The 25,618-nt window shown below is 48.5% G+C and overlaps 1 protein-coding gene across 8 annotated transcripts in view; it reads right to left on the reverse strand.

Moving 5' to 3' along the window:
* UBR4 (ubiquitin protein ligase E3 component n-recognin 4) overlaps positions 1–25,618 on the reverse strand; it is a 130,836-nt gene that overhangs the window by 37,457 nt on the left and 67,761 nt on the right. For 7 of the 8 annotated variants that reach the window (XM_043908976.1, XM_043908972.1, XM_043908977.1 and 4 more), the window contains 20 exons: positions 25,157–25,294; positions 24,276–24,450; positions 17,004–17,100; positions 16,241–16,348; positions 15,415–15,531; positions 14,261–14,470; positions 12,357–12,506; positions 10,977–11,204; positions 10,207–10,285; positions 9,465–9,710; positions 8,157–8,325; positions 7,495–7,639; positions 6,792–6,877; positions 6,165–6,252; positions 5,740–5,933; positions 3,938–4,177; positions 3,442–3,580; positions 2,759–2,884; positions 2,519–2,647; positions 1,162–1,505 (listed from right to left, as the gene is read on the reverse strand). In XM_043908976.1, coding sequence (XP_043764911.1) covers positions 1,162–1,505; positions 2,519–2,647; positions 2,759–2,884; positions 3,442–3,580; positions 3,938–4,177; positions 5,740–5,933; positions 6,165–6,252; positions 6,792–6,877; positions 7,495–7,639; positions 8,157–8,325; positions 9,465–9,710; positions 10,207–10,285; positions 10,977–11,204; positions 12,357–12,506; positions 14,261–14,470; positions 15,415–15,531; positions 16,241–16,348; positions 17,004–17,100; positions 24,276–24,450; positions 25,157–25,294 — 3,208 coding nt within the window. The remainder of the gene's footprint in view (positions 1–1,161; positions 1,506–2,518; positions 2,648–2,758; positions 2,885–3,441; positions 3,581–3,937; positions 4,178–5,739; positions 5,934–6,164; positions 6,253–6,791; positions 6,878–7,494; positions 7,640–8,156; positions 8,326–9,464; positions 9,711–10,206; positions 10,286–10,976; positions 11,205–12,356; positions 12,507–14,260; positions 14,471–15,414; positions 15,532–16,240; positions 16,349–17,003; positions 17,101–24,275; positions 24,451–25,156; positions 25,295–25,618) is intronic. The other variant, XM_043908973.1, reaches the window with a different exon arrangement.

A 25,618-nucleotide genomic window follows, 5' to 3' on the forward strand; every position in this document is an offset into this window, starting at 1 on the left:
GTAATAATGCACACACTGGTAACTTAAGAACCATGAATTGTGTCAAATCACACTCAGGCTTCCCAACACGTCCTGAATGAAATTCAAGTCCTCACAGTGTCCTACAAGACCCTGTGGGACCTGGCCCTGGTCTCACTAAACCCTCTGCTTTGTTCCCCACGGCGTCCGTCACTCCATCCTCACGGGCTTCCTCGTGGCCCCGGCTTCACACGCCTAGCACACCCTACCTCTCTCCCCACCACTTGCTATTAACATCGGTGGGCAGGCCATGCCTTCCATACATGCACACCTCACTCCCTGACCACCTCAGCGGTCGCCCCTGCCCACCCTGCCCTCTGCAGCGACCCTGCCTGTAATCAAATCTGCCATCCCAGCTGCACTGCTCTTCACGTCTGACCTCCTGACACTGCACTGGGCCCTCATCCGTTCACTGCCCTTCTCCCCGCTAGAGCGGAGGCCACATGAGGGCAGGGATGCCGCTTCATCTCCCACTGCATCCTCAGAGTCCAGGACAAAGCCTAGCATTTAGCCAATGCTCAGTCAGTACTTGTTAAATGAGTGAATACATGATAGAGCAAGTCACATTTAGCAACCCGCTCACATGTTCTGGACCCTACGGCCTACACTCGGTACACAACGCAAAACCCAGCTGTGGGCCCTGTATCAGCGTGGACTAAGGACCCCACAAGTACAAGCTGCTACTCACGTGGATTATGTCATTCCATCCTCACAAGCCGCTACAGCACTAGCTACTACCATTATTTCTCAGATGAGGAAACTTATGCTCAGAGAACATTAAGAAATGTGTCCACGGCACGTGATAAGGATCAGATACCATGTCCTTCTGAGCCAGATCTAAGCTCCGAAGCCCTAGGCCCCACTGCTCCAGCTGTCTTCTGGGTGAGTCCTGAGTCCAAGTGTCCGGTTGCTCCCTTCTCCCAACACTGGAACTCAAAAACCGCTTCCTCAGGAAACCCCACTGGAACCAACCAAGAACAAGCCAAACACACTGCCTGTCGATACGCGGGAACCTGGGCTTCACGAGCTCCTCCGTCCGTTCAGCTGCACCCTGGGCAGTCCCCTGCACCCTCCAGCGCTCCCAGGACCGCCGCCACCCCCCGCCCACAGGGCCCCCACCCCCGCCCCGGCACAGGCTCTGACCGAGTCAGGAGGCACATGAGCTGGCGGACTTCCTCCCGCATGGCTGCGGAGCCACGGCGGAGGTTGTAGTCAAAGAGCTCCCGGATGAGGCCCTGGGAGACGAGGATGTGGCGCAGGGCGGGGTTGGTGGCCAGCGCCCGGAGCAGCGTGATGCAGTGCTCCGTGACGGCAGAGGCACAGCCGTAGCACTTGGTGGAGGACGTGTGGCCACAGCCCAGCACGGACAAGGCGCGGTACTGGCTGGCCGTGAAGGTGGGCTGCACTGCGGTCCGGGAGGACTTGGTGGCCGCTTCCCTCTGCTGCAGGTCGTATTCCAACAACTCTTTTCGGGAAGCAAAAACTTTCTGAGGGAAAAAAAAAAAGACAAAGGAGAAAAAAAATATCGGCAATTAAAATAAAGAGGAAAGGGTTTCCCTGGTGGCTCAGATGGTAAAGAATCTGCCTGCAATGTGGGAGACCTGGGTTCGATCCCCAGGACGATCCCCTGGAGAAGGAAATGGCAACCCACTCCAGTATTCTTAAAATAAAAAAAAAAAAATAAAAGAAAAAAAAAAAAAAAAAAAAATAAAGAGGAAGAAAAAGGAAGCTAATTGGAAATCAGCTTTGGTTTGAAAAACGCTACCGGTATTATCTAATTTAACCCTCTCAATGACCTTAGCCTAGTAGCTCAGTTGGTAAAGAATGTGCCTGCAATGCAGGAGACCTGAGTTTGATCGCTGGATTGGGAAGACCCCTGGAGAAGGCAACGGCAACCCACTCCATTACTCTTGCCTGGAGAATTCCATGGACGGAGGAGCCTGGCGGGCTACAGTCTTATGGGATCACAAAGTGTTGGACACAACTTACAACTAACTTTTTTTTAATGACCTTAGCAGTTAAGATACTTTATCCCCATTTTACAGAGGAGGAAACAGCTTAGAGAGGCTGGCCTGACCAAGGTAAGGGGCAGTTAGAACTCAGCCTCTGATCACAGGCATATGTCCTTAAAACCCACATAACACTTTCTTTAAAGAATAAAGTTAGGAATATAGGCACATGGAGTGAAGATGGCCTACCAGCCACTCTGGGGACAAGGACCCTGGTTGCTCTTGTCTGCAGCCAGTCTTCTGCCCCATGGAGGTGAGGTCTGTAATACACCACCCACCAATGTGACCGATCAAGAAAAACAGATCTGTAACAATCTCCATGACTCTTGGTGTGCTGGTATGAACTCAGCTTTCTACCAAGCACCCGAAACTGCGCTAGGTGAGCAGCTGTGTGGCTGGCACTTAACCGCGGCGGGAGAGCAAAGAACTGCTTTGAAAACAATGTTGATAACGCACAACAAAACGCACTCAGCAGCCGCTCCCGCCTCTACCTGGATGATTTTGGAGAGTTCGTCAAAAGAGCTCTTGCAGTCTCCACAGTACTCCTGCGCCAGCTGCAGGATGTACCGGTTCACGCTGGCCGAAGTGGAGCTGATACCCCCAGAGGTTCCCGAGTCATCCTGCAACCCAGAAGGACGCGGTCAGCCTTCCACCGGGAGATGGCCTCACCCGGGGCCAGTCTCTGCTTCTGACCCAGAACCCTCTCCCAACACCCCGGTCACCCGGATTACCTGCGGCTTCTCAGGAGCTGCCTCGTTCACTTTGCAGAGCAGGTTCTCCAGCTGTGGCCGATGTCCCATCAGCTGGTGATACACTCGGTCAGCTTTGTCTAGAAGCGTGTTGATGTTGGACACCGCCTAGACAGGAAGAGATGGGGAGTGCACGAAGGCTCGTCAACACTGAAGATTTCCCCTCAGTGATCCAGTCAAGTACTATGTTTCATGTGGTATTTCTACTCATCGCAATAATCCTGTGAAGTGGGTATGCAATGTATACGATATACATACAAATAAACAATGCTGAGGGCAGTGACTTACGCCAGGCCACACAGTGTTACAAGCACAGGGGGAACTGGAACGTCCATCCTGCTGACTCTGAAGCTAGACGTCACTCTGCTCTGCCAGGCTGCTGCTGCTGCTGCTGCTTACTATTCTGACAGTCCCCCCTCTGCCCTGTCCTTCCATCTCCAGTCCCACCACGTCACTTGCCCCTGAGATACTCGACTTCCATTACCAACCCGTCTCCAAAATTCTACCCAAAACACGTGTTCCAATCCATCTTATTTGTTGCCACTCAGAAGCTGAGACCTGAAAACACGCTGAGCCAAGAAGACTTGGGCGAGAAGGAAAAGCATGCTACCCACACCAGCTGGGCCCCAAGCTCCGATCAGAGCCCGGCCTGGGCGCGGCCTCACCTTCTTACGGTCTTCCTCGTTCTCAATGGGGTCCACTGCGCAGCAGGGCTTGGCGTAGAGCATGAAGTCGAAGCGAGCGTATTTACAGAAGCCACAGGCATTGCACAGGAAGGGGTCCTTTTCGTCATAGTTGATGGATCTGAAACACCAGAGCATGGGTCAGGGGGCAGCAGAGGGCAGAGCGGAGAGGGAACGCATGCGCCACATCTGCAGACGCTGGGAACCCCGCAGGGCTCTCGGAGGGGCAGCAGCAAACGGGCAAGGACGACTCAGGCAATCAGGCAACCACAGAAGGGACCCGGAACTAAACTCAGGAACCCCACCCCAACCACCTCCCCACAACTCTCCCCCGCCCTCTCCTGTATCTGTGAACCCCACACTCTCGACGGCCATAATCCTCCGCTGTGAGGGCCCCACACGGCAGAACTGCCCACGCCGACGCTCTTCCTGGGAAACACAAGGCATGCAGCTGACCTGCGAGGCACCAGTCGCGCACCTGCACTTGTGACACTGGTAGACGTTCTCCCCACAGTTGCCGCAGACCCCGGGGTTGGCGGGGACCGAAGCACTGCAGCGCGGGCACTGCAGTGTCTCCGTGGAGGCCTGGTAGTTCTCGTAGAAGTCCGCGAACTCGATCATCAGGTTGGAGGCCACGATGGGCAGGGGCAGGTCGACCTTCACCTCCGTCTGCCCAGGGGTCAGCTGGACCTTCTTGGCCTTGTGCCAGCGCGCCGGCCTAGGAGAAATGGCGTTGGACAGATGAGTAGAGGGCCTGAGAGCCTCTCACAAGACCCGCAGCAACGACAGTCTGATGAGACGGACAGAAGACCGTCCTGACGTGTTCTCCCAAGACAGTGAGATGGTCATTGTAACGAAAGGGACTCTGACAAATAAAAGCAATTCAATTTCAGAGATACATTTCCACTATTCTTTCTCTCTTGAAAAAAAGGGTAGAACATACAGGCGCTTTAAAACATCACATATGATAATTTCTGAGATTCCAGAAAAACAAGGGAATGTACATCAAAGGAAGACGTTACTCTGAAAGCATGCCACACTGGAGCCTGGACTCCCAAGAGGCTCCATGATGATGACTGCCGTGAGTCCCTCTCATGGCGACTACCTTGGAAGGATAAGGCTCAGGTTGCTTCAGAGAGGCAGAGGGATACACCAGGATCCAGACCAAGTGCCAAGAAGAGTCAGAAAGAGTAAAGGCATGTGATAATTTAGAGGTAATTATATAATTAGAGTTACTGTTTACTGAAATTTTACTGTGTCAGGCTCTGTTCTCAGCATTTCACATATGCTAACACATTTAATCCTTAAAAGAACACCCTGAAAGTAGCACAGATAAGGAAAGTGAGTCTACGTAAATTCTCCGAGGGATGTACACCACAGTCTCATTCCAGAGTGTGAGGGCTTTACCAGCAGCTGAGCTAACTCTGCAAAACAGAAACCAAATTTCCCTCCTCCAGAGGGGCTGGGTCACCCCAGTAAGCAGCTTCTACCTGCAGGTCACCAGTGTTGACCCTGCTTCTCAAAGGACAAAACCTGCTCTAAGAGCAGAGCCCCTGGTGGCCCTCTGGTTACGTGGACACGGTAGCTGTTCTCTGCCTTTGGAGTAACACTGATGCTTCCATCCTGAGCACCGAGCAGCCCTCACTGCAAGTCCTGGCATCCTAGTAGCCTCTACCCACATTCTCTGCCCAAGAGCAACGCCTGAGTCTTCAACAAGTGGTCTGTCTCAGTAAAAGTCGACACCGACCCATGCTAGTGTCTTCTTTGGCCCATACACACCAGGCCTCATTTCAGACGTCAGGACAGATAAGCTAGAAAGATCCAGCATCAGCATGTGTAGACAAAAGGCACCACGTAGAAATGGAAGGACTTCATACTAGAGAAGCTCCTTGAGAACTGCTGCCTGCTCCGTGAACAAGAGAACAGTGTCTCAATCTAACAAACAACGACTTCCCGTACAGAAGCATCTGTATGAAAACAGAACTGCTCTGTTAGCATGGGCATGAGAAGCCTGGAGGCCCCATCACTCAAGTTCCCTTCAGGCTGCTGAAGAAGAGCTTAGACTTCGAGGGCTCCACGAGACACAATTTCAAAACAACCTTCGTCAGCATCCTTAAGAACTGGCACCGCACTTGTGTCCCCCAGCCACGACCAGAGCCGCAAGAGGACATGCTAGGCCTCCAGGAATGTGCCGCTTGGCCTGACCCCGGCCATCACAGCAAGCACCCGGCGCTGAGCCTGGCAGGCCCGCTGCCCCCTCCAGGACTGAGACGCCCGTACTTGTTTTTCAGCTCCACGATGGCCTGCACGGTCCGGTTGTTGTAGTAGAGGTTGATAGTGCGCACCATCTTGGTCCGTTTCAGGTCCCCGATTTTCACAGTCACTTTGCTGATGGTGTGGCTGCCAATGAGCTTCACAACCTGCTGGGTGGTGGTGTACCGCGTGTCCACTTTAATGGAAGACAGCTTGATGTACTAAATATGAAGGCACACAGAACACTGTGTTAGTGCAGGTTAACAGCTCATCCGGTCCTCTTCACAACTCTTTGGTGTAACCCGCTCTTTGTCCATGGATGAAATTTTGATTTAAGGTAGGTGGTCAGGTAAGAATTCACACCACTCTGACCCACCATTGGGAGAGGGACACCCAAGCAGTAACATCAATCTCTAGACGCCAGGACTACCTACGCAAGAGCTGTCACTTACACAGAACGGCACTTCTGGGTTATTGCACACCAGGCAGGGATCGCTCTCCAGGTAACAGCCATCGAACTCCACCAGGCCAGACAAGGTGCTAGGGGGGAAAGCAGCCTCAGCATTAAAGGTTCATCTTAGAAAGCATGGAGCTTCACAAAGAGGTCAGAAGAAAATCACAGCTCACTATTCCCCAAGGCGAGCCCCACCCCAGTGAGAACACAAGGAAATGTGGACATCCCTATTTCTGATCTGTTCTGAGGTCAGGGGAACCCTAAATGTTACATTAAAATTTGACTCAAGAGTCACAACTAAATTTACTAAAAGTCATTAAATTGTACACTTGAAAAGGGTACATATTTGTTGTGTGTAAATCATGCCTCAATAAAGTCTGGAGAGGGGAAAAAAAGAAGAGTAGCTAACAAACCAGGGAAATGATAAAAGATTTTAATCAACACTGTCTTCCAAAGGTTTTTTTTTTTTTTCTTTTAAATGCAGATATTTCCTGTAAACTTGTCTTATGTGACTCAGACTTAGACCATTGAAACCACAGACCTTCTTAACAAGCCAATCAGCGTGGAAACAGCAACTGCCCTGTTGACTGAGCCTCAAATAGAAAGAAAGCAGAACAGAACTCACTTGTAAATGTTGGAGTTGGGATGGTTGGTAAGAATATGGTTTTGAGTTCGAAGAATCTCCACAGCCTTCTGTGAATATTCTTTCAACTGAAAACAGAAGTCAATAGAGGACCAGAGTTAAAGCCCAAGGGAAAGTCTCACTAGAAAAGACTTTTCTCCTCTGCTTTCCAGCTGCTACGCTACTGCCCTCGAAGTACCAGCCCTTGTTCAGAATCATGCAAAGCTGAGCCTAATTCCTAATCGTTTAAAGGATTCCATCTTCTTTAGAAGTTTCCACAGTCTTAGTAGCAGCCATATTGTTTCAGCTTGTGGAGGAAGAGAAATGTTATTATTATGGAGAAGCTATGAAATGAGTATCTCCTTGCAGAAATACTTTTGGATGTGTGACCAGGACAGCCAGGAAAACCAGAGGACCACACTTCTCTCCCCAAGCAACTTTACTGAGATGCATTTTCTTCCCCACTTTATCTATGTCTACTGGCTAAGCCAAATTCAGATTGTGGTTTTTTGCTAGTGTGTATCATCTAGGTGACATCTAGTGTGACATCTAGGTGACTCCCACACCATATTGGGAGTGCTCAATATACATTTAAAAGAGATTTCATCCAAATATCCCCTTGTAGGTTAGTCCTAATGTTCTTAATTCAAGAGAAAAAAAGTTACATGTGCCAAGTTAGCCCTTTAGACCATCAATCATCTATTACCTTCTTCTCTGTCTGTGGGGTTTTCAAGGAGAAATATCCCAGTAGGTCCACAAACTGGGCAGCCTTACGACCATAAGCTGGGAGTTCTGGCCAAATGGACCACATCAGGTCTAGCAGCAGCTCCTGTTGAGATTTGCTAGAGTTTCTGGAGATAAATGACAGTTCATCTTATCAGTAGCAAAAAACCCTAGGGGCTCCTTTATTTTAATCAATAAGGCCCAAGTACTGTTCTGGCGATCTACCTCTTTCCCCACAACTATGGGTTAAGTCTGAATGGCGCTATTGCTCTTTAGAGAATCAACCCTAACAGATTCAGCACAATCCTTTCCTGTCTTCAGAATGTGGTTTATTCCCATCTTCCAACATTACTCAAGGGCAGAAACTGGGTTTTGTTAGCCTAAAGAGTCAAGTTTGGTCATTTAACAGACTTCTAAACATAGTCTTCTTGGTGGAAAACAGATCACCTCTTGTTTCTGACATCAGTTTAATAGCTAAGAAGCAGACAACTCGATGAAGAAATCTGCAGTAGTCAAGAGGATTCAGACTGGTGTGAATACTGATACTGCAACCTTGGGTATGTACCGTAAAGACATGACAGAATTTTGCCACCCACTCTGGTCCCAGCCCCACGCAGCCTGCTAAAGCCAAGCCCCAGGCCCTACCTATAGATGTGCAGTGTCAGGCAGTGGGCCTGCCAGCGCACCGAGGAAGAGTTGGACTCCAAGAGGAAGCAACGCAGAAACTGGACCAAGGTCTCCTTGTCCGCAAATTTGTTCAGCTGGTTCACCAAAGCTGTGCACAGCTGGTCCTCTTGACTGCCTGAGCTCTCACCTGCAAGATGAGAGCAGGATTGAGGGCTGAAGACAGGAAGAAGTGGTCTAGGGCCCTCAAGTGGAGTGAGAGGAGATGCTGTCAGTGTCTTAAAGTTTTCACCAAAATGGTTATAATTTGAAAACAACTTTGGATCTGCTGGAGAAGGGACAGGCTCCCCACTCCAGCGTTCTTGGGCTTCCCTGGCGGCTCAGCTGGTTAAGAATCCCCCTGCAAAGCGGGAGACCCGAGTTCGATCTCTGGGTTGGGAAGATCCCCTGGAGAAGGGAAAGGCTACTCACTCCAGTATCCTGGCTGGAGAATTCCATGGACCATACAGTCCATGGGGTTGCAAAGAGTTGGACATGACTGAGTGACTTTCACTTTTCAGTTGTTTACTGGGTCAGGAAGATCCCCTGGAGAAGGGAATGGCAACCCACTCCAGTATTCTTGCCTGGAAAATCCCACGGACAGAGGAGCCTGGCGGGCTACAGTCCATGGGGTCGCAAGAGTCAGACATGGCTTAGCGACTAAACCACCACCACTAGGGGACAAACAGCCCCAAATAAAATAATGCTACAAATAAAAGCAGAGGATAAAGTGCCTATACAAGCCTGGCACTGAACAAAGACAGTCACACTGGAGGAGGTCTGCTACCTAATACAGTCAACATTACTACAGACCTGCACAGAGGTATCTGAATAATTAACGGGGGAAGGTGAACCATCTCCACACCTGTCTCAGGCCTCCAAGGATCATGAAAAGCAGGGACACAGCAAAGCTCTCACCTTTCTGATGGCAAGGAGTCGGCTAAAGGTGACTACAGCATCCATCTACAAAGCACCTAGCAGCTCACAAGGCACGTTTCTTAACTCACATCGCTTCATTTAATGCTGACAGTCTCTCCACCCCGGGCTAGTAAAAACCTTCAGTGCACCTCTGGCTTTCCCCATTACAGACACTTGGTACGGGAAGTCACACTCTTTACGGTGTCACCTTGAACATAATTGAAAACGAGACCAAGAGCAGGCCCTGGGGGGCACTTGGGTTTTAGGTCTCTACAAACGAGGGTGAAAACTCTTTCAGAGGAAGGGAACAATTGGTGTGCTCCCAGAGAGATGAGAACACATCACCCTCATCACCAAGGAGGTGGTCCTTACCCTCTTTCTCCTTCTCCTTCTCCTCCTTCTTGCTCTTCTTCGTGGACGACTTGGGCTGTGCCGTGGCCTGTCCAGAGCCGGCGGCCGCGGGGGCAGAGGCCGAGGAGGCGCTGGAGGAGCCGGCCGAGGCCGCCAGCGCAGCGAGCACCTTGCTGCCGCACAGGGCGCAGGACAGCAGCTGCAGCAGCACAGGGGCCACGCCCTCGTCCACCAGGAAGCTGACTTGCAGGAGGAAGTACAGGACGGCTGCAGGCGGAGGAGACGGGGGCTCAGCTCCGGGCGACTCGCGGGCACAGGGGCGGCTGCTCCCGACGCCAGGCTGCCCCCCTCCTCCCAGCTTCCTGCCCAAGGGCTGCGCTGGGGGTCACCCAGAAGGGTTCACCACTGTGGACACCCCTGGGGGGTCCCGCAGCAACAATACGGAGTCTGGTTCCCAGCCCCCACCTCTCTGACAGCGGCAATGCGCCTCATCAGCGGACCACCAGAGGTACCTCCAGCAGACACTGCTGACCTTCCAGCAGACACCTACCCTGTGCCCCCGCAGCACCCCCCATTCTCTCTATCGACCCTTCTCCGTCTTGGAAGCCTTGTCTTCTTTGCTGGGCAGAGTGCTGTCTGTCCAGCTTGCTCATGGCTCTATTTCTAACGCCCAGTTTAACGCTTGGCCTACAGGGGGCCTCGATGAATACTTCTTGAAGGAATGAATGCATGAAGAGCAACCAAATGGAGAGGCATTGCTTACAGTCGTCCTTGATGCAGAACTTCTGCCAGTTGGTGGTGCGCTGGGCAGCAATCTCGGCACAGGCCTTCAGGTGCTCCATCTGCAACAGAAACCACGTAGAAGCAACGACCCACACCTGCGGCCTTCAGGGTCCTCTCCCCGGCTTTGGGTTACAGACCCCCGTCCTCTGGGCACGGCTGACGAGCACCCGAGTAAACCTGGGACCGGGGCCCACACACTCCGGCCCTCACTAAGCCTCCTTCGTTCAATGCCCCCACACAAAGGCCCTTCATTTTCAGGGGTCCTTTAACCCCTGAAATAATGCAGCAGTAAAGGTAGGCTAGGACCAGAGACACTACAATCCAGTTTGTTTTTTTCTTACTAAGAGAACTATAGCAAGAGCACTGAACTAGGAGTCTTTAACACTGAAGATGCTCTTTCTAGATTTTCCTATGCCATCATTCAATTTATACCCCAAAGTCAAACAACTGATTTTAGCTGGTAATGCATCATTTCTGAAGTATTCTGGGACAAAAAGGAGAGATGCACAAACCACGGGTTGATCCTGCCCACAATGTGAGCAAACGACACAGGTAAGAAGCCCACGTCAACCCTCCTCGTGACAGAGGAACCACCGCCCAGTGACGGCGGGGGAGTGCAGAGCCTGAGGCCAGCTACGTGTCAGTCGGGGTGGGAAGCCCCGTGTGCACGGCTCTGTCCTATGGCCACTTGGCTAAGACTCATCACACGCCCCCTCCCTACCCCCCACCCCCGGCACGGTGTGGCCGTACCAGGCTGATGAGCGTGTCATACTGCAGGGCGGAGCCGGAGCTGGCCGTGACCACGCTCGCCCGGAGGAAGATGCCCTGCTCCTCCAGCAGCTTCTTGATCCCTCGCACGTGGGAGTCCAGCGTGTGCAGATCACGCAGCTGGCGGTACTTCTCCTTCGACCCGCAGATGAAGAGCAGAAGTTTGCGGACTTGCCGGCGCACAAACGGAGTCTGCTGGATCATCAGGTACTTGAGGGGAGAAACGACACAGTCAGGGACTCGGGGACTGTATCCATACTGGCCACAGCACCCTGGACTCCAAAAAAAAAAACACCACAAACCAAGCTACTTCCTCACAGTTGAGCTAGCTTCTATATTCCTTACAAGGACCAGGAGAAAGAAAAACATTAAAAAGGGAAAAATAGCAATATTCCTGCTATTCCTCGTGGGAGTACTGAGGAATCTACAAGGAAGCTGGTCTCCACTCCAGTCCGCCCAGAGTGAAACTGTAAGGAAAAAACATTCAGAATCTCTCTTTCAGGTTAAACAGGTGGGGAAGAAGTTGGGTGGTTGTACCTCTACAATTTGAACTGGTCATTTGGGATTTGCTAACACTCTTCTCCTTGAGTTAAGCCCAGTCACGCTCTGTGGGCTGTGCAGCCGTGCTCTCCAGGCCCCAAGCCCAGCCTGCTCTGCGGTGTCCGGCCCAGAGCCAGGCTGACTGTGCGGCTTCTCTGCAGAGGCTCCCTCTGGGGCCCTGCCGGCGGGAGCACTGGACCAGGACACCAGAAGGCAGGAGGAGAGAAGGCACTTGCACCTTCCCGTCTACCCGCTGTCCCAGCAGCAGCCCTGCAGCCCCCAGCATCTCAGCAGTCAAGGACAAACCAAGCCCAGGGGGTCCTGTTGCTTGGCTTCTTTCAGAACTTCCAGAATCAGCCACCTCACATCCCTTCAGAGCTCCTGGGGTCCCACAGCAGCCTCCCGTCAGATCCACCGGGCTGTCCTCTTCACCAGCAGGGCTGCCGGCAGCTGCTTCTCACAGTTACTGCCGCTGTGTTACCTCAGTGTTCCCTTGTTATCTTCTTGGCTCTTCAATGGCTGTTTAACCAACTCTCTACATTTAAAATCTCTCAGTTCACTTAACTAGTATACTTTCTGTTTTCCAGACAGAGTCCAAGCTATTAAACACGGCCACCGTCACCATGTGTGGGGGACATTAGAGAAACGGAATCAGACGCTAAAGAGGACAGCCCGCTCTGACACACAGCTTCCACAGTGCCACCATACGGTATACTCGGGAGGAGCAAGACCTCAGTGGTGGGAGGGGCTCTGCTGGGGTGCAAGGGGGCCACAGCGGCAGTCACGGTCCATGTCCTCTCCTCGACTGGGACCCTCGCTTACCTCTGAGAGAAAGTAAAACCATGAATGATCAAAGACAGGAGGTGGGATTCGCGAGTTGGTGTCGGCGATCTTTTTGATTTGGTACGGCAGTCTCAGCACCATCTCCGTCAGAAGCTGAGTATAGGCCTCAAACACATCAGCAGCATGGCCCTGGAGAAGAACACGCGTGAAAGAGCCGTGACTGAGAATTCTCCGTGACCACGGCTAGGAACAGGGCTGGTCTCCTGCTCAGCAGGAACACGTTATGCTGGAGATGGTAAACAGCATCCTCCAAAGCTGCAGCGGACACTGACTGACCGTTTAGTTCACAAACCCAGGAAGACCCTAGGCTCTGGGGGTAATTTCATCACATACAGAGCATATGGTAGCGATAGATCTCACCACTCTCAAAAGTTCTAGCATTTCACTCTGGTTTCTGACATTGGATTGATTTTACTCTGCTTACACAAAACTTAGAGCTAGAACAGGAAACAAACTGAAGAAACCATAAGGGAAAAGGACGTCTGATGTTCTATGGGAGATGTACTCCATTCCCGAGAACCGAAGGTCCCCCTGACGACAGAAGCGTTTCTCTAAGAGGCAGTGTGTCAAGGGTCACTGAGAGACTCTGGACGGGGGAAGCAGCTGCCCTACCCACTGTGCTCCCCAAGGGGCTGCCAGAGTCAGTGCGCCGGGCAGGCAACCCTCAGCTGTTATCAGGTCTCGACCGAGCACTGCCAGTGTGAGGAGGAACAGAACAGGGTCATGATGTGAGCCTGGAGGGGAAGACCCCACATGTGTGGTCAGGGTGCTCCGGGACCCAGGGAAAGGCTCAGCCTGGAGAGAGGCCAAGTGTGTGCTGTGGAATGACCCAGTGTGTGAGCTGCATCTTAAAAAGTGAAAAGTGAATGTCGCTCAGTCGTGTCCGACTCTTTGCGACCCCATGGACCATACAGTCCATGGCATTCTCCAGGCCAGAATACTGGAGTAGGTAGCCCTTCCCTTCTCCAGGGGATCATCCCAATCCGGGGATCAAACCCAGCTCTCCCACATTGCAGGCAGTTTCTTTAGCAGCTGAGCCACCAGGGAAGCCCAAGAATACTGGAGTGGGTGGCCTGTCCCTTGTCCAGCGGGTCTTCCTGACTCAGGAATCGAACCAAGGTCTCCTGCATGGCAGGCAGATTCCTTACCATCTGAGCCCCCAGGGAACCCCTTGGCACTGATGGGGGACATAAGGGACGCAGAAGGAGAGGAAAGAACTTCAGAAGGGGTGGCACTGACCCTGGGGCAGGCGCAGACATCAGCGGCGCTGCGTGCAGGATCGTTGTAGAGGATAAAGAGTGAAGCAGATAGCTGGATCCACCAAGAACTTTCTGGCCAAAGAGCTATGGAAAACCACCAAAGGGCCATACAAAACGAGAAGGACACGCTCTGTCCTGTTTCACTTCCATACTCTGTAAAGCAGTCCTAAGCATGCAGTGAGCAGCACACCCAGCCCAGGCCATCCTGCTCTGCTACGTGGATTTAAACGGGACAGAAATGGGGATGATGATTAACATCTACTGAGCACTCGGATGAGCTGGGCGCTGTGCTTTCCGAACGTCCGAGGCTCCCAACAGCTCTATGAAGCAGATGCTCTGTGTGTGCTCATCCTCCAGATGTACAAACTGAGGCTTACTACAAGTTAGACAGGCCTTCTCCAAGCTTCACAGCGGTTAAGTGGGAACGCCTACTCCCAGGGATGTGTCCCCAGATTCATCCGACCAGAAAAAGCCCATCTTCTAAACCAGAGTGCTGAAGGGCCCCTGGTGATAGCAGAGGCAGTAAGGGACATCCGTGGCTCCTTTGGCGCTGCTCCAGGGGAGTGAGGACCCGGAGCCCGGGGGCGGGAAAGGAGCGGCTCACTGCCCGGGGAAGGCCCTCACCTTCACATACTGGCGGAGGAAGAACGGGCTCATGTCCGGCGGGGACGACGTGGTATGTGGTTTCAGCAACTGGCTGGTGGCCACGGGCTCCTCGTCGCTCTGCTGGCCCTTCCAGTGCTCCAGCAGGGACTTGAGCACGTGCAGGCAGTAGTCGACAGCCCCGGAGCTCAGCAGGGCGGCGGCCGTGGCGCTCGAGATGAGGGACGACGACTGCGGAAAAGGAGGGAGAAGCTAAGAACGGCTGGCAGACCAGAGCGCAGTCCGGCTGAGCCTGAGAGCAGCAAACGCGCTCACGACAGTCTGAGAACTGGCTGTCATGAAAGTGAGTCCATCTCTTAATTTGAAAGTTTCCCAACGAGCTCAAACGTTTCCCCAAGTCTTCTGCACAGCAGCATGGTGAGAGAAAATAAAGACACACCAGTTCCCAAATCTAATCTCCCAACACATATGTGCCAGAGGCCAAGGAGGCAAGAATTAGATAACCCTTCCACCTGGAAGGGAGAGGTTTTCTCTTTCTCCTTGGGCATCTAGAAAAGAAGCCTATTTAAGAAAGAAAACTTTTCACTAAAGGCATTTCTCTGCAACCCCACCCTCCCAGTAGGGGCTCTTCCCACAGAACCACCTTCCAAAGGAGATGGGGTGAGTGATCACACAAATAAAAAGGCAGGGGAAAAGCTACTGTAAATAAAACCATTAGGAGAGCCTTGCAAATCCCAGCAGCCCCCACAGCTCATAAGCTCATTAAGATTGGATGCAGTTCAGCCTCCATTTCTACCTTCTCTGCTTTGTGTTAATCTCCTTTCCAGTACGTACGCACTGCTTTCTCTCTGCTTTATTACCATACCTTATAGCAACATACAGCAGGGGAATCCTCTTAGCCACTCTGCGGCTTGCAGAACAGTCTCCTGCTTTTCAATAATGGAACTTCCAAACCCTTTAACCCCCTCCATTGGAGGGATTGTTGGAAAAGATCAGAGCTTGGAAGGGATTCTGAAAAAGGTGGAAGCTTTGCTCCTGAAGAGGTGACAGCTTAGACTCTTACTCCTCCCGAGCGCCAACAGCCTTACTCGGTGAGAGAGGTCTGAGGCCTCTGCCCGCCGCCCTGGCACCAAGCACAAGCCTCTTCCCCCCGCCCCACCCCGGCAGCCACACACCTCGCAGACGGAAGACTTGGACCCCGACTTGGTCCTGGACATGAAGACGCTCAGGAGCCGCATCAGCACCAGGTGCACCTCGTTCAGGGCGCTGCGCTCGCTCTTCCTGGAGACGTCCTACAAGCGGGGCCGGGGGACGCGGGCTTCAACCTGGAGGCAGCCTCTCACCGAGACTGCTCCTCCTATCAGCGCTAAGTGGTTCTCACACGGAATCACAGGCCAAACAGGCTCCCTGCACCTGTGGCCCACATCTGGACACCCGAGAGCCTGACACACCTAGGAGCTGCTGCTGCTGCTAAGTCGCATCAGTCGTGTCCGACTCTGTGCAACCCCATAGGCGGCAGCCCCCCAGGCTCCCCCATCCCTGGGATTCTCCAGGCAGGAACACTGGAGTGGGCTGCCATTTCCTTCTCCAATTCGTGAAAGTGAAAAGTGAAAGTGAAGTCGCTCAGTCGTGTCCGGCTCTTAGCGACCCCATGGACTGCAGCCTACCAGGCTCCTCCGTCCATGGGATTTTCCAGGCAAGAGTGCTGGAGTGGGGTGCCACTGCATGAGGCCAAGATACAAACAACCCATTTATCATTTTCACCTCATGGAGCTACAAAAGGGCCACAAGGGCAGTGACCTGGTCTTGCTCCTCATTTACAGCCAGACCCACACAAGCATGCCTGGGCCAAAGCACACACGGAAAACATTTCTAATGGATCTGCAGAGCTGGGGGCCTCAGGGGAGAGTCACCCCCTGCAACTTGGTGAAGTTTCTCTACGCGAGGGAGGTAAAAAACTGATCTCAATGCCTGCTTCTCACACAATGACTCAAATGTCACCTTCTTGTCCATGCCTAGTTCGGCAATCAGCTGGGAGAGCAGGTTGTCCAGGGCCCCCTTGTCTTTCTCATCCTCCCCATCCAGATCTGTAGTGAGCATCAGAATGACCTGCAAGTCAACAGAGAGGCAAAATGTGAAAGCCAGTTCCCTGAAGAACAGCAGCTCTAAACACCAAGAGTCTCACACGAAACCCCGATCCTCCTGCCTGCCCTGTCAACTGGAACTACAGCCCATGGAAAGATTCGAAAACCTAAGGTAACCGAAGGTGAGGGGTCCAGAGTTACAGAAATCAAATGACGGTATACGCTACCCTTGGCAATGCAGAAAACGTTCTGCAAGAAGTCTGCACAACTAACTGACTGACCGACATTATATCCAGTCCAAGTGGCTTAAGATGCAGCACTGTGCTGTGCTAAAGAACGATTCTGCCTAAGAGGAAGGCAGCTAGCAGACCTCACTCTATTACTAACATGATAAAGATGTTAGAGATACTAGACAGATACTAAAAGAGTCTCTAGAGCAGACTTTTGTTACTGGCTCTGTCAGTAACTAGCTGGATGGCTGTAGACCTTTTTTTAAATTCTCTGATCCTTGGTCTTCTCATTTATAAAATGAAGGGCTGTAACCTGCAATTCAAAATTATATTACATTATTCTACGACCTAATACCAAACAAAGTCTCACACAGGCTCGGCGGGAGAAGTGTGAGCATGCTTAAGGATGTCCACCTATGATTTGACAGACCCAGGTGAACTGCGGGATACCTGCATGTATGGGATGGCCCGGACACCTCCAACACTTCGTAACTGGGGCAGAGTTTGCAGTAGTCTCTCCAACAGCATCAGACGGACCATGTGCAGCCTAAAAGACCAGGGAGGATAAACAAAACATGAGCTAATACACAAACACCAGCCAGCTGAATATAGTTCTTTCTTCCTGCCAGCAAGGTAAACAAGGAACCTACTTCTTGGGAACAATCCTAGCATTTAAGACATGCCCTTGGAACACTGTTAATAGCAACTCAGAAGGAAAATCTCACTTTGCTACAGTGAAGCCAAACTGTTTCAAGATGTAACTGATGGTACTGAAAACGTACTTACAGGAAAGCTAAAAAATATTGCTCAAGAATCAAGTCCTGTTGTTCTCACTACTCCAACCTGCAACAGTAGGCTTTATGGCTTTTTTCAATGCATTGCCCTACTCTGCCTCCAGGCATTATTTTCTGGAATCTTCCCATCTACACATTTCATGTCACTCATCTGCATAGCGACCCAGCCCTCTCCTCTTGCTTCCCAAGTCATTAGCAAGGCTAGTCGCTGCTCTGTCTTCTCACAGCGTAGCCATCCTTTTCCCTAGTGTAAAATTCAATCTCAACATCAATACAAGAACCGTGAGCCCTTCCACACTCACAGCTGGCCACTACCTCGCCTTCTTCATCTGCCGATACACACCTGGGCTTCTGCAGTAAATGTGTGCGTCTGCCTCTCCAGTGAATATGCCAACTCCAGAGGACCAATATGGGGCTTCCCTGGTGGTCCAGTTGCTAAGAACCCACCTTGTAATGCGGGCCACAGCAGCGTGGTCCCTGGTCTGGGAAGACCCCATATGTTGTGTGGCAACTAAGCCCGAGTGCTCGAACCACTGAGCCCACGGGCCCTAGGGCCCACGCTCGGCAACAAGAGAAGCCACCCCACAGTGAGAGGCCAGCACGCCACAACCGGAGCGCAGCCCTACTGGCCACAACTAGAGAGGGTTCACGCACAGCAACGAAGACCCAGCACAGCCGAAAACAGAGAGATTCTTAAAAAGGAATGCTACCCTTTAAAAAGAAGAGGACCACTGTGAAAATTAATTAGGGTGTTGTGAACAAACTGCGTGGCAGTCTCACCTAACACAATCTTACACAGATCAACAGTGCATTTGCTGAATCAATTAATGGATTTACTCTCATAATTAATAAACCATTTTGCTTCATTTTACTTTATGTATAAGAAGCCACATGCCTACATTTTTTTTTAAAGTGTGATTATCATGTATTACATATCCTAACAGGTATCTGAATATTTTCCAAATAATAAAAACCTGTATAAAAATAGAGTCTTGAATAATAAATGGCAATCATCCTAAAAAGAACTTGAAAGAATGAGCTAAGCGACCGTCAGAATACAGTAATACACAAAAGCCCATGCATACGTCTTCAAATAATTAGACCAGCCCTGTGGGGACTACAAATGAATAAAAACTGCTGAGGAACCAATGATGTACCAGTGACAAAAGATGAGATGACAGCAACAGCTCAATATTTCTAGGATAAAACATACAAGTTTTGAAACAGGTTAAAATCCTCAGGTTTGGAAAACGTGCACGTAAATATTCACACACCCGAAAAAGTCAACATAATGAGCAGAGTCTTGACCTGGACCAAGATCATGTCAGACTACTGACTTTTCAAACTCTTAAGATAGAGTTTCTTCAAGAAAAAAAATTACACACTGTACCAAAAATGACAATTTCCTCCTTGCAACTTAAAGTAAAAGCAATTATTTTTAAAAGTCATTTAACAATTCTTTAATTAACTTATTTCTGAAAAATAAAGTTAACTTAAGACAACTTTAGCAAATTCCATTAGCAATATGGGGAGGTTACCTAAACTGACCTGCTAGCTAGAAATAACTGAAAACAGTAAGAATGCATAACATCATTTTAGAAGTGATGAGTCTCAAGAAATTTCAAATGATCACAATTACACAGTATATTCCCCAGACACAGTAAATTAAACTATACATCAATAACAAAAAAATAATTAGAAAATCCTCAAAAGTTTGAAAATTCAGCAAAATATTTCTAAATACCCCATGGATCAAAACTTTAATCAAATCAAAACTTTAAATTTAGAGACCATTTTGAACTGAATAGCAATGAAAATACAACATATCAAAACATGTGGGCTCCTGTCAAATTAATATTTAAAGGGAATTTTAGAAAGAAATATATAACTTCAAATAAATATTGAAAAAGAAAGGTTTAAAATGGATGATTTAACCTTCCATCTTAAAAAGCTTAAAAAAAAAAAATGGAAAATTAACCCACCACCAAAAAAAGATAATAAAACAAAAAAGCTAGTAAGAGAAAAAGGAAACAATAAAGAGTAGAAATGAAACAGAAAGCAGGTGCACAACAGAGAACAACCTAAGCCAAAAACCGGTGCTTTGTGAAGTTGAAAAACTGGTTCTTTATAAAGTTGGTAATTTCTAGCAAGACTGACTTTTGGGGGAAAAAAATTTGTTACCAATGCTAGAAATGAAAAAAAGGGGTATCATCACAATTCCTAAAGACATTAAAAGGATGATAAGATATATTATGAACAACGTCATGACAATAAAATGAACAAATTTCTTGAAATGCACAACATACAAAAATCGACACATGAAGGAACAAAAATAATTCTGTATCATTTAAAGAGTGAATCTATAGTTAAGTATTCTCTTAAAGGAAGTCTAGATCCAGATGACTCCACAGATAAATTTTTCTAAGAATTTATAGAGGAAATAAAACCTATGTTATACAACCTTTTGTAGAGAACAGAGAAGGGGAAACACATCCTCACTTACTTTACGAGGCCAGAATAATATGAATATCGATACCTGACAAAAATGTTTCAAAGAAGAAAAACTACAGGCCTATATAAAATATTAGCAAATAAAATCCAGTGATACAAAGGATAAGATATCATGATTAGGTGTTCCCCAGAAGGTTGGCTTAATAATGGAAAATATCAATTACTGTAATTTACCACCTTAAAAAGAATAAAGGAGAAAAGACATATAATCAACCAAGTGCAACAAAGGCAACTGGAAAGCTTCAAAAACCAATTCGAGATAAAACTGTTGTTCAGTCGACTCAACTGTATCTGACTCTCTGCGACCCCAAGTACCGCAACACGCCAGGCTTCAGTCCTTCACTATCTCCAAGGTAAAATATCTCCCACAAACTAGGAACAAAATTTGATAGAGAATATCCTGGAAAACCCTCCAGTTAACATCATACTTAACGGTAAAATAGTAAACCTTTTCTCCAGTGTCTGGGAAAGAGATAAGGTTTTCCACATCACCACTTCTGTCCGACCCAAAACAATAAACCAAGAAAAGGCAATTAAAAGGTATAAAGATTGGAGAGAAAAAAGTTAAATGCCATTATTTACAGAAGACAGGATTATTCATGCAGAATTTATGATAAGAATTAATCTACTAACCAAACTCATAATTAGGATTAGTCTAATTACCAAAATCTATAATTAGAATTTAAGTGAATTTAGAAAGATCACTGAATACAAAATTAAAATAAAAGCAATAAAGACCTCACCAGCAATGAAGAAATTATTAGGTCAGGGGATGAGTGAAGACAAAAATCCAGAAGGGTAAGCAGAGCCCTGACACTGATTTTAGGACATCTGAAAAGTTGAGGCCATGATGCTCTGAAAGCATTTGGGCACCATGTTGCTAGGACCTTACAAGGCATCTGGAATAGGGAAAGGACACCCAGAGTCTGCCCCAAGTAGGGAGGGCCTTCTATGAGAACCTCAGGAAAAATCCACAGAAGAAAAAACCTGAGTCTAAAAGTAACAGAAATATACCACTTCTCTCAGGAGCCTGTGAGAAAAATTAGCTCTCTCAAATCTTGACACTGAGAGAAAAGTAGGAAAAAAAAAAAAAGCATTAGCTGCTGAAATATAGTCCCATTTATATATTTTTTCCTTTTAGTTAATACTTTTTGTGTCCTATTTAAGAAATCTTTGCCAACCCTAAGTTATGAAGATGTTTTGTCTGCTAAAACTAGTAAGTTTTCTGTGGTTACCTAGATGGATGAAATTTGGGGAAAGGGTTCAAGAGGGAGGAGACACACGCGTGTAACTGACTCATTTCATTGCACAGCAGAAACCAACAGAACATTGTAAAGCAACTATAACACAATAAAAATAAAAGAAAAATAAAACCAGTGGAGCAAAAAAAAAAAAAAAGAAAAAAAAAAGAAAAAAAAAAAACCAGTGGAGCATTATCTCGTGCAGTTAAATCCATAGTGCAACGGATTTTTATTTATGATCAGATCATAAAACGAAAAAAAGACTCGTTTTATTACAGATTAATTTCCAACCAACCCACTGCCACTGGCTGAAAAAGAGCATCCTTTCCCCCCACTGGGCAGAAGTCACCTGTGTTATAAACCAGGTGCCCAGGTACGTGCGAATCTGTTTCTGAACTCTAGTCTGTTGCACTCATCTATTTTGTCTATCCTTGAACCAAAATCCCACTGTCTTACTGAACACAGCTTTATAATAGGCTATGGCTATGCAGTCCTCATAATTCTGGGGGTTTTCTTCGGTACTGTCTTGGCTGACCTTAGTCTTTTACTCTTCCAAATGAATTTTAGTATCAGCTTGTCGATTCTTACACCATACAATAAAGCCAGCTGAGATTTTTTGCTGGGATTATACTGAACCCGTATCAATTTAGAGACAACTGTTATCTTTAAACAATGAATCAAATCTTTCAATCCATAAATATAGTATATCCGCTCATTTATTTTCTCTCAACTAGTTTTCATAGTCTTCAATGAAAGTCTTATATATTTTCTACAAGAAGATACAGCTCTTGTTAACTTTAGTTTCAGGTTAAGTATGCATATTGAAATGATTAGTACAACTATTACAAGATTGGAAACTGAGTGAACAACTTCCAAACTTGCAAAGGTGGGGAGGTGGGGCTGGAGAGCAAATTAACCCAAAGGGGCTACAAAGAAGACAAAAAGAAACTCAGAAACAAGCATAACAAGGAAGAAGCACAAAATAAACGCAAATAGATCAGTGATTAACATCAGTTAGAAGTGAACCTAACTGTTCAAAAGTTAAGCAACCATAAAAAGCAACGATAGAGTAGATTTAAAATATTTCAAAGAAATAAACTTCAAAGAACCAAAAATCACAAAGATTACATTACCTGAACACACGTAGTTAACCTAGAAATCACATTAAGAGGAAAACAAAAGATTAAGTAGAAAATGCCTTTTAGGTGAAGCAGTTAAAGAACAAATCCCAGAAAGACAAACAATCCAGTCAAAAAGTCGGCAAAGGACCTACAGACACGTCTCCAAAGAAGAACACAGATGCTAATAGACACATGAAAAGATGCTCAACATCACTCATCAATAGAGAAATGCAATCAAAACTACAATGAGATATCACCTCACACCAGTCAGAATGGCCATCACCAAAAAAAATCCACAAACAATGAATACTGGAGAGGATGTGGAGAAAAGGGAATGCTTCTGCACTGCTGGTGGGAATGTAAATTGATACAGTCACCGTGGAAGACAGTAAGGAGACTCCTCAAAAAAGCAGGAATGCTACCACCATACAACACGGCAGTCCCACCACGAGGCACATACGCTGAGCAAATCGTAACAAAAAGGACACGTGTGCCCACGTTCACTGCAGCACCATCTGCAACAGTCAGGACACGGAAGCAACCTAGAGGTCCCCCAGCAGATGAACGGATGAAGAAGCTGCGGTACATATACACAATGGAGTATTACTGAGCCATGAAAATGAACGCAGTTGAGTCAGCTTTAAAGAAGTGGATGAACCTAGAGCATCTTATACAGAGTGAAGTCAGTCAGAAAAAGAAAAACAAATATCATATATTAACACACAAATATGGAATCTAGACAGACAGTACTGATGAACCCATGTGCGGGGCAGCAGTGGAGACGCAGACAGAGAGAGCAGATGTGTGGACGCAGTGGGGTGGGCGTGGGAGGGCATGGGGGACGGGTGGACAGTAACACGGACGCATACACACTGCCGCGTGTGCAACAGCCAGCCAGCGGGGACTCACACCGGGGCTCCCCAACAACCTCGAGGCTGGGACGGGGGTTAGCCTCAGGTAACCGCCAGAGGGCACCGTCCCCAAAGGGGTGCTGCAGGAGCGAGGTGGGAGCGCAGGATACAGGGAGGAGAGGAGACACTCGCTGACGCCCTCTCAAAACGCCTCCAACACCTGAGCGCTTCAGTTACCTCTTTTCCTGAAAGAAACCATTCAGTTCAAAATACTGATTCCTGCACTAATGTGGTAACTGTGGGCCACAACAAAATTTAACAAACATTAGATCACAAGTGTGTGTGTGCTCAGCTGTATCCAACTCTTTGCAAATCATGGACTGTAGCCAGCCAGGCTCCCCGTCCATGCAGTTTTCGAGACAAGAACACTGGAGCAGGTTGCCATTTCCTACTCCAGGAGATGTTCCTCACCCAGAGATCAAATCACGTCTCCTGTGTCTCTTGCACCGGCAGGCAGATTCTTTATCACTAGTGCCACCTGGGTATATTCTTGGGGTTTTTTTCTTCCTTCTCTTCTATTTCTCTAATCTCCTCTTGGTTAAGGATACACTCACTCCACCAATGCAGTACCAAATACCACAAAAAAAAAAAAATTTTTTTTCCACCAAAATTTTTAAAGGGGCTGGATTAGGAATTTTATGGATTACTTTCAAATTGCCAAATGCCTCACCAGGGGTATTTCTGGATGTAAACTGACATTAGCTGTCTTAATTCTCTATTAACTAACACACTGAACAAGGAGTTACTGCTAGTACTACTTAACACCTGTTGCCCTTGAGCCTAGAACAGTGCCATTTATGAGGAGAATGCTACAAAATGAGTCTATGGTATGGTTAATAAGGAAAGATTTGAGTAAGGAGGACACACGGTTTTATGACAATCACTTTAAGGGATAGAGACAGGCCTTATGAGAAAAACCACTTTATATTTTCTCTGCAACTGACTTGATACAATTGCAGTTAGGACCAGGAGACAGACCTACAACTTTCTTACCATTTTCAAACTGCTTCTGAGTCTACAACCTTCACATTTCAAAAGAAATACACTGCTGTCACCTCTCCACCTCCGGCAACTGACCCACCATCCTAACCCTCAAACATGCGCCCCCAGGAAAGTTCGTGTGTGCCGGCGGCCTGGCCCTGACCTGTTGCTAGCGTGGACGTCTGCTTCCCCTTCCCCGTCCCCTTCTCCCTCGGAGCCGTCTCCTTCCTGGTGACCGGTGGCGGTGCTGATGGCGCCAGTGCTTGAACTGACGCTTCCTGGTCCAGCCGGATGCCCCTCTGCCGTGGCATCACCATAAGCACTGCTCCGGCCAGACACTAGAGGAAGATGGTTTAAAAAGTGCAAATCAACTTGCAGAGCCTGGTGAAACCCAATGCATTCCAAAGCTATCTGACTGGTAGCTTTAGAAAAATTTTTCCTTTCGTGTGAAGCTCAGTGAGGATTGAATTCACGATTTCGGCCCCATGGCACACGATGACTAAATTGACTTTCTGGGTACCCAAAGAACGTAAGCCCATCTGCAAGACTAATCTTAATCTCAGCTGCTGATATATTTCCATATCGTATTTCAGAGGAAGCGAAAACTGATTTGGGACTCTAGAAAATTATCAGCTACTCTGTATCTCTTTCACAAAAAAATGTTCATAGCCAGTTTTCAAACAAAGACTGATTTTTTAAGATCAAGCCAAAATGGCTCTGTCATGCTTCCTCATTTTAGAGCCCCGCCCCCAGCAGCTAGCACAGATGGCCTGCTCTATTAATACACCAGGCTGTGAACAGCAGGACTGCCCCCAAGCTCTTCCCCCAACGAGAGAAGCAAAGACCAAAGCATGACTGATTTCAAAGTCAAACCATAGCTGTCTTAAATGAACCATGATTTGGAATTATGTACATCATTTCTTTCTTCCACTAACAGATTATTCAACTTCCCTCTGCTGAAATCAACCTCAGGACCCACGCAGGCATTCCTGCTTTGTCCCCACCCTCTCTTCCCAAGGAGGTCAGGGCCTCCAGTCACATTACCACTGTGCTCGCCAGCCACCGAGTCCACGGCACTGCCCCCGCTCTCCGAGCCCACACTGCCCCCGTGGTCGGCAGGGGAGGTCCGCAGGGTGGAGCCATCCGTCGCGGCCGTGCTGCCCTCGTCGTCCGAGGCTGGAGCTGAGAGAGTAACGAGAGCTGTTACAGGGAAAAACCCCTTCTCGGGGTGAAGGCAGCAAACCACACAGCGCGGCGGACACAATACGGTTTAGACATCCTGTTGTCTAAGGAAAAAGGGAAAGATCTGCTTTGCGGGTTAATCACCAGCAGGAACAGACAGTCCACGTGGCACACCACACACAGTACTGAGACAGAAGTGAAAACCCAGCTCACTGGGCATTTCCTTCACTGTTCCGTCCCAGTGCAGGGATTCAAGAATCTGTGACATGGACAGTTTTCTACCTAAAATGCTTCCTGGTCCCCATAGTCTAGGTGTTACTGACA

The sequence above is a fragment of the Cervus elaphus genome, chromosome 8 (genome assembly GCF_910594005.1).
Source record: "Cervus elaphus chromosome 8, mCerEla1.1, whole genome shotgun sequence".
NCBI classification, from domain to species: domain Eukaryota; kingdom Metazoa; phylum Chordata; class Mammalia; order Artiodactyla; family Cervidae; genus Cervus; species Cervus elaphus.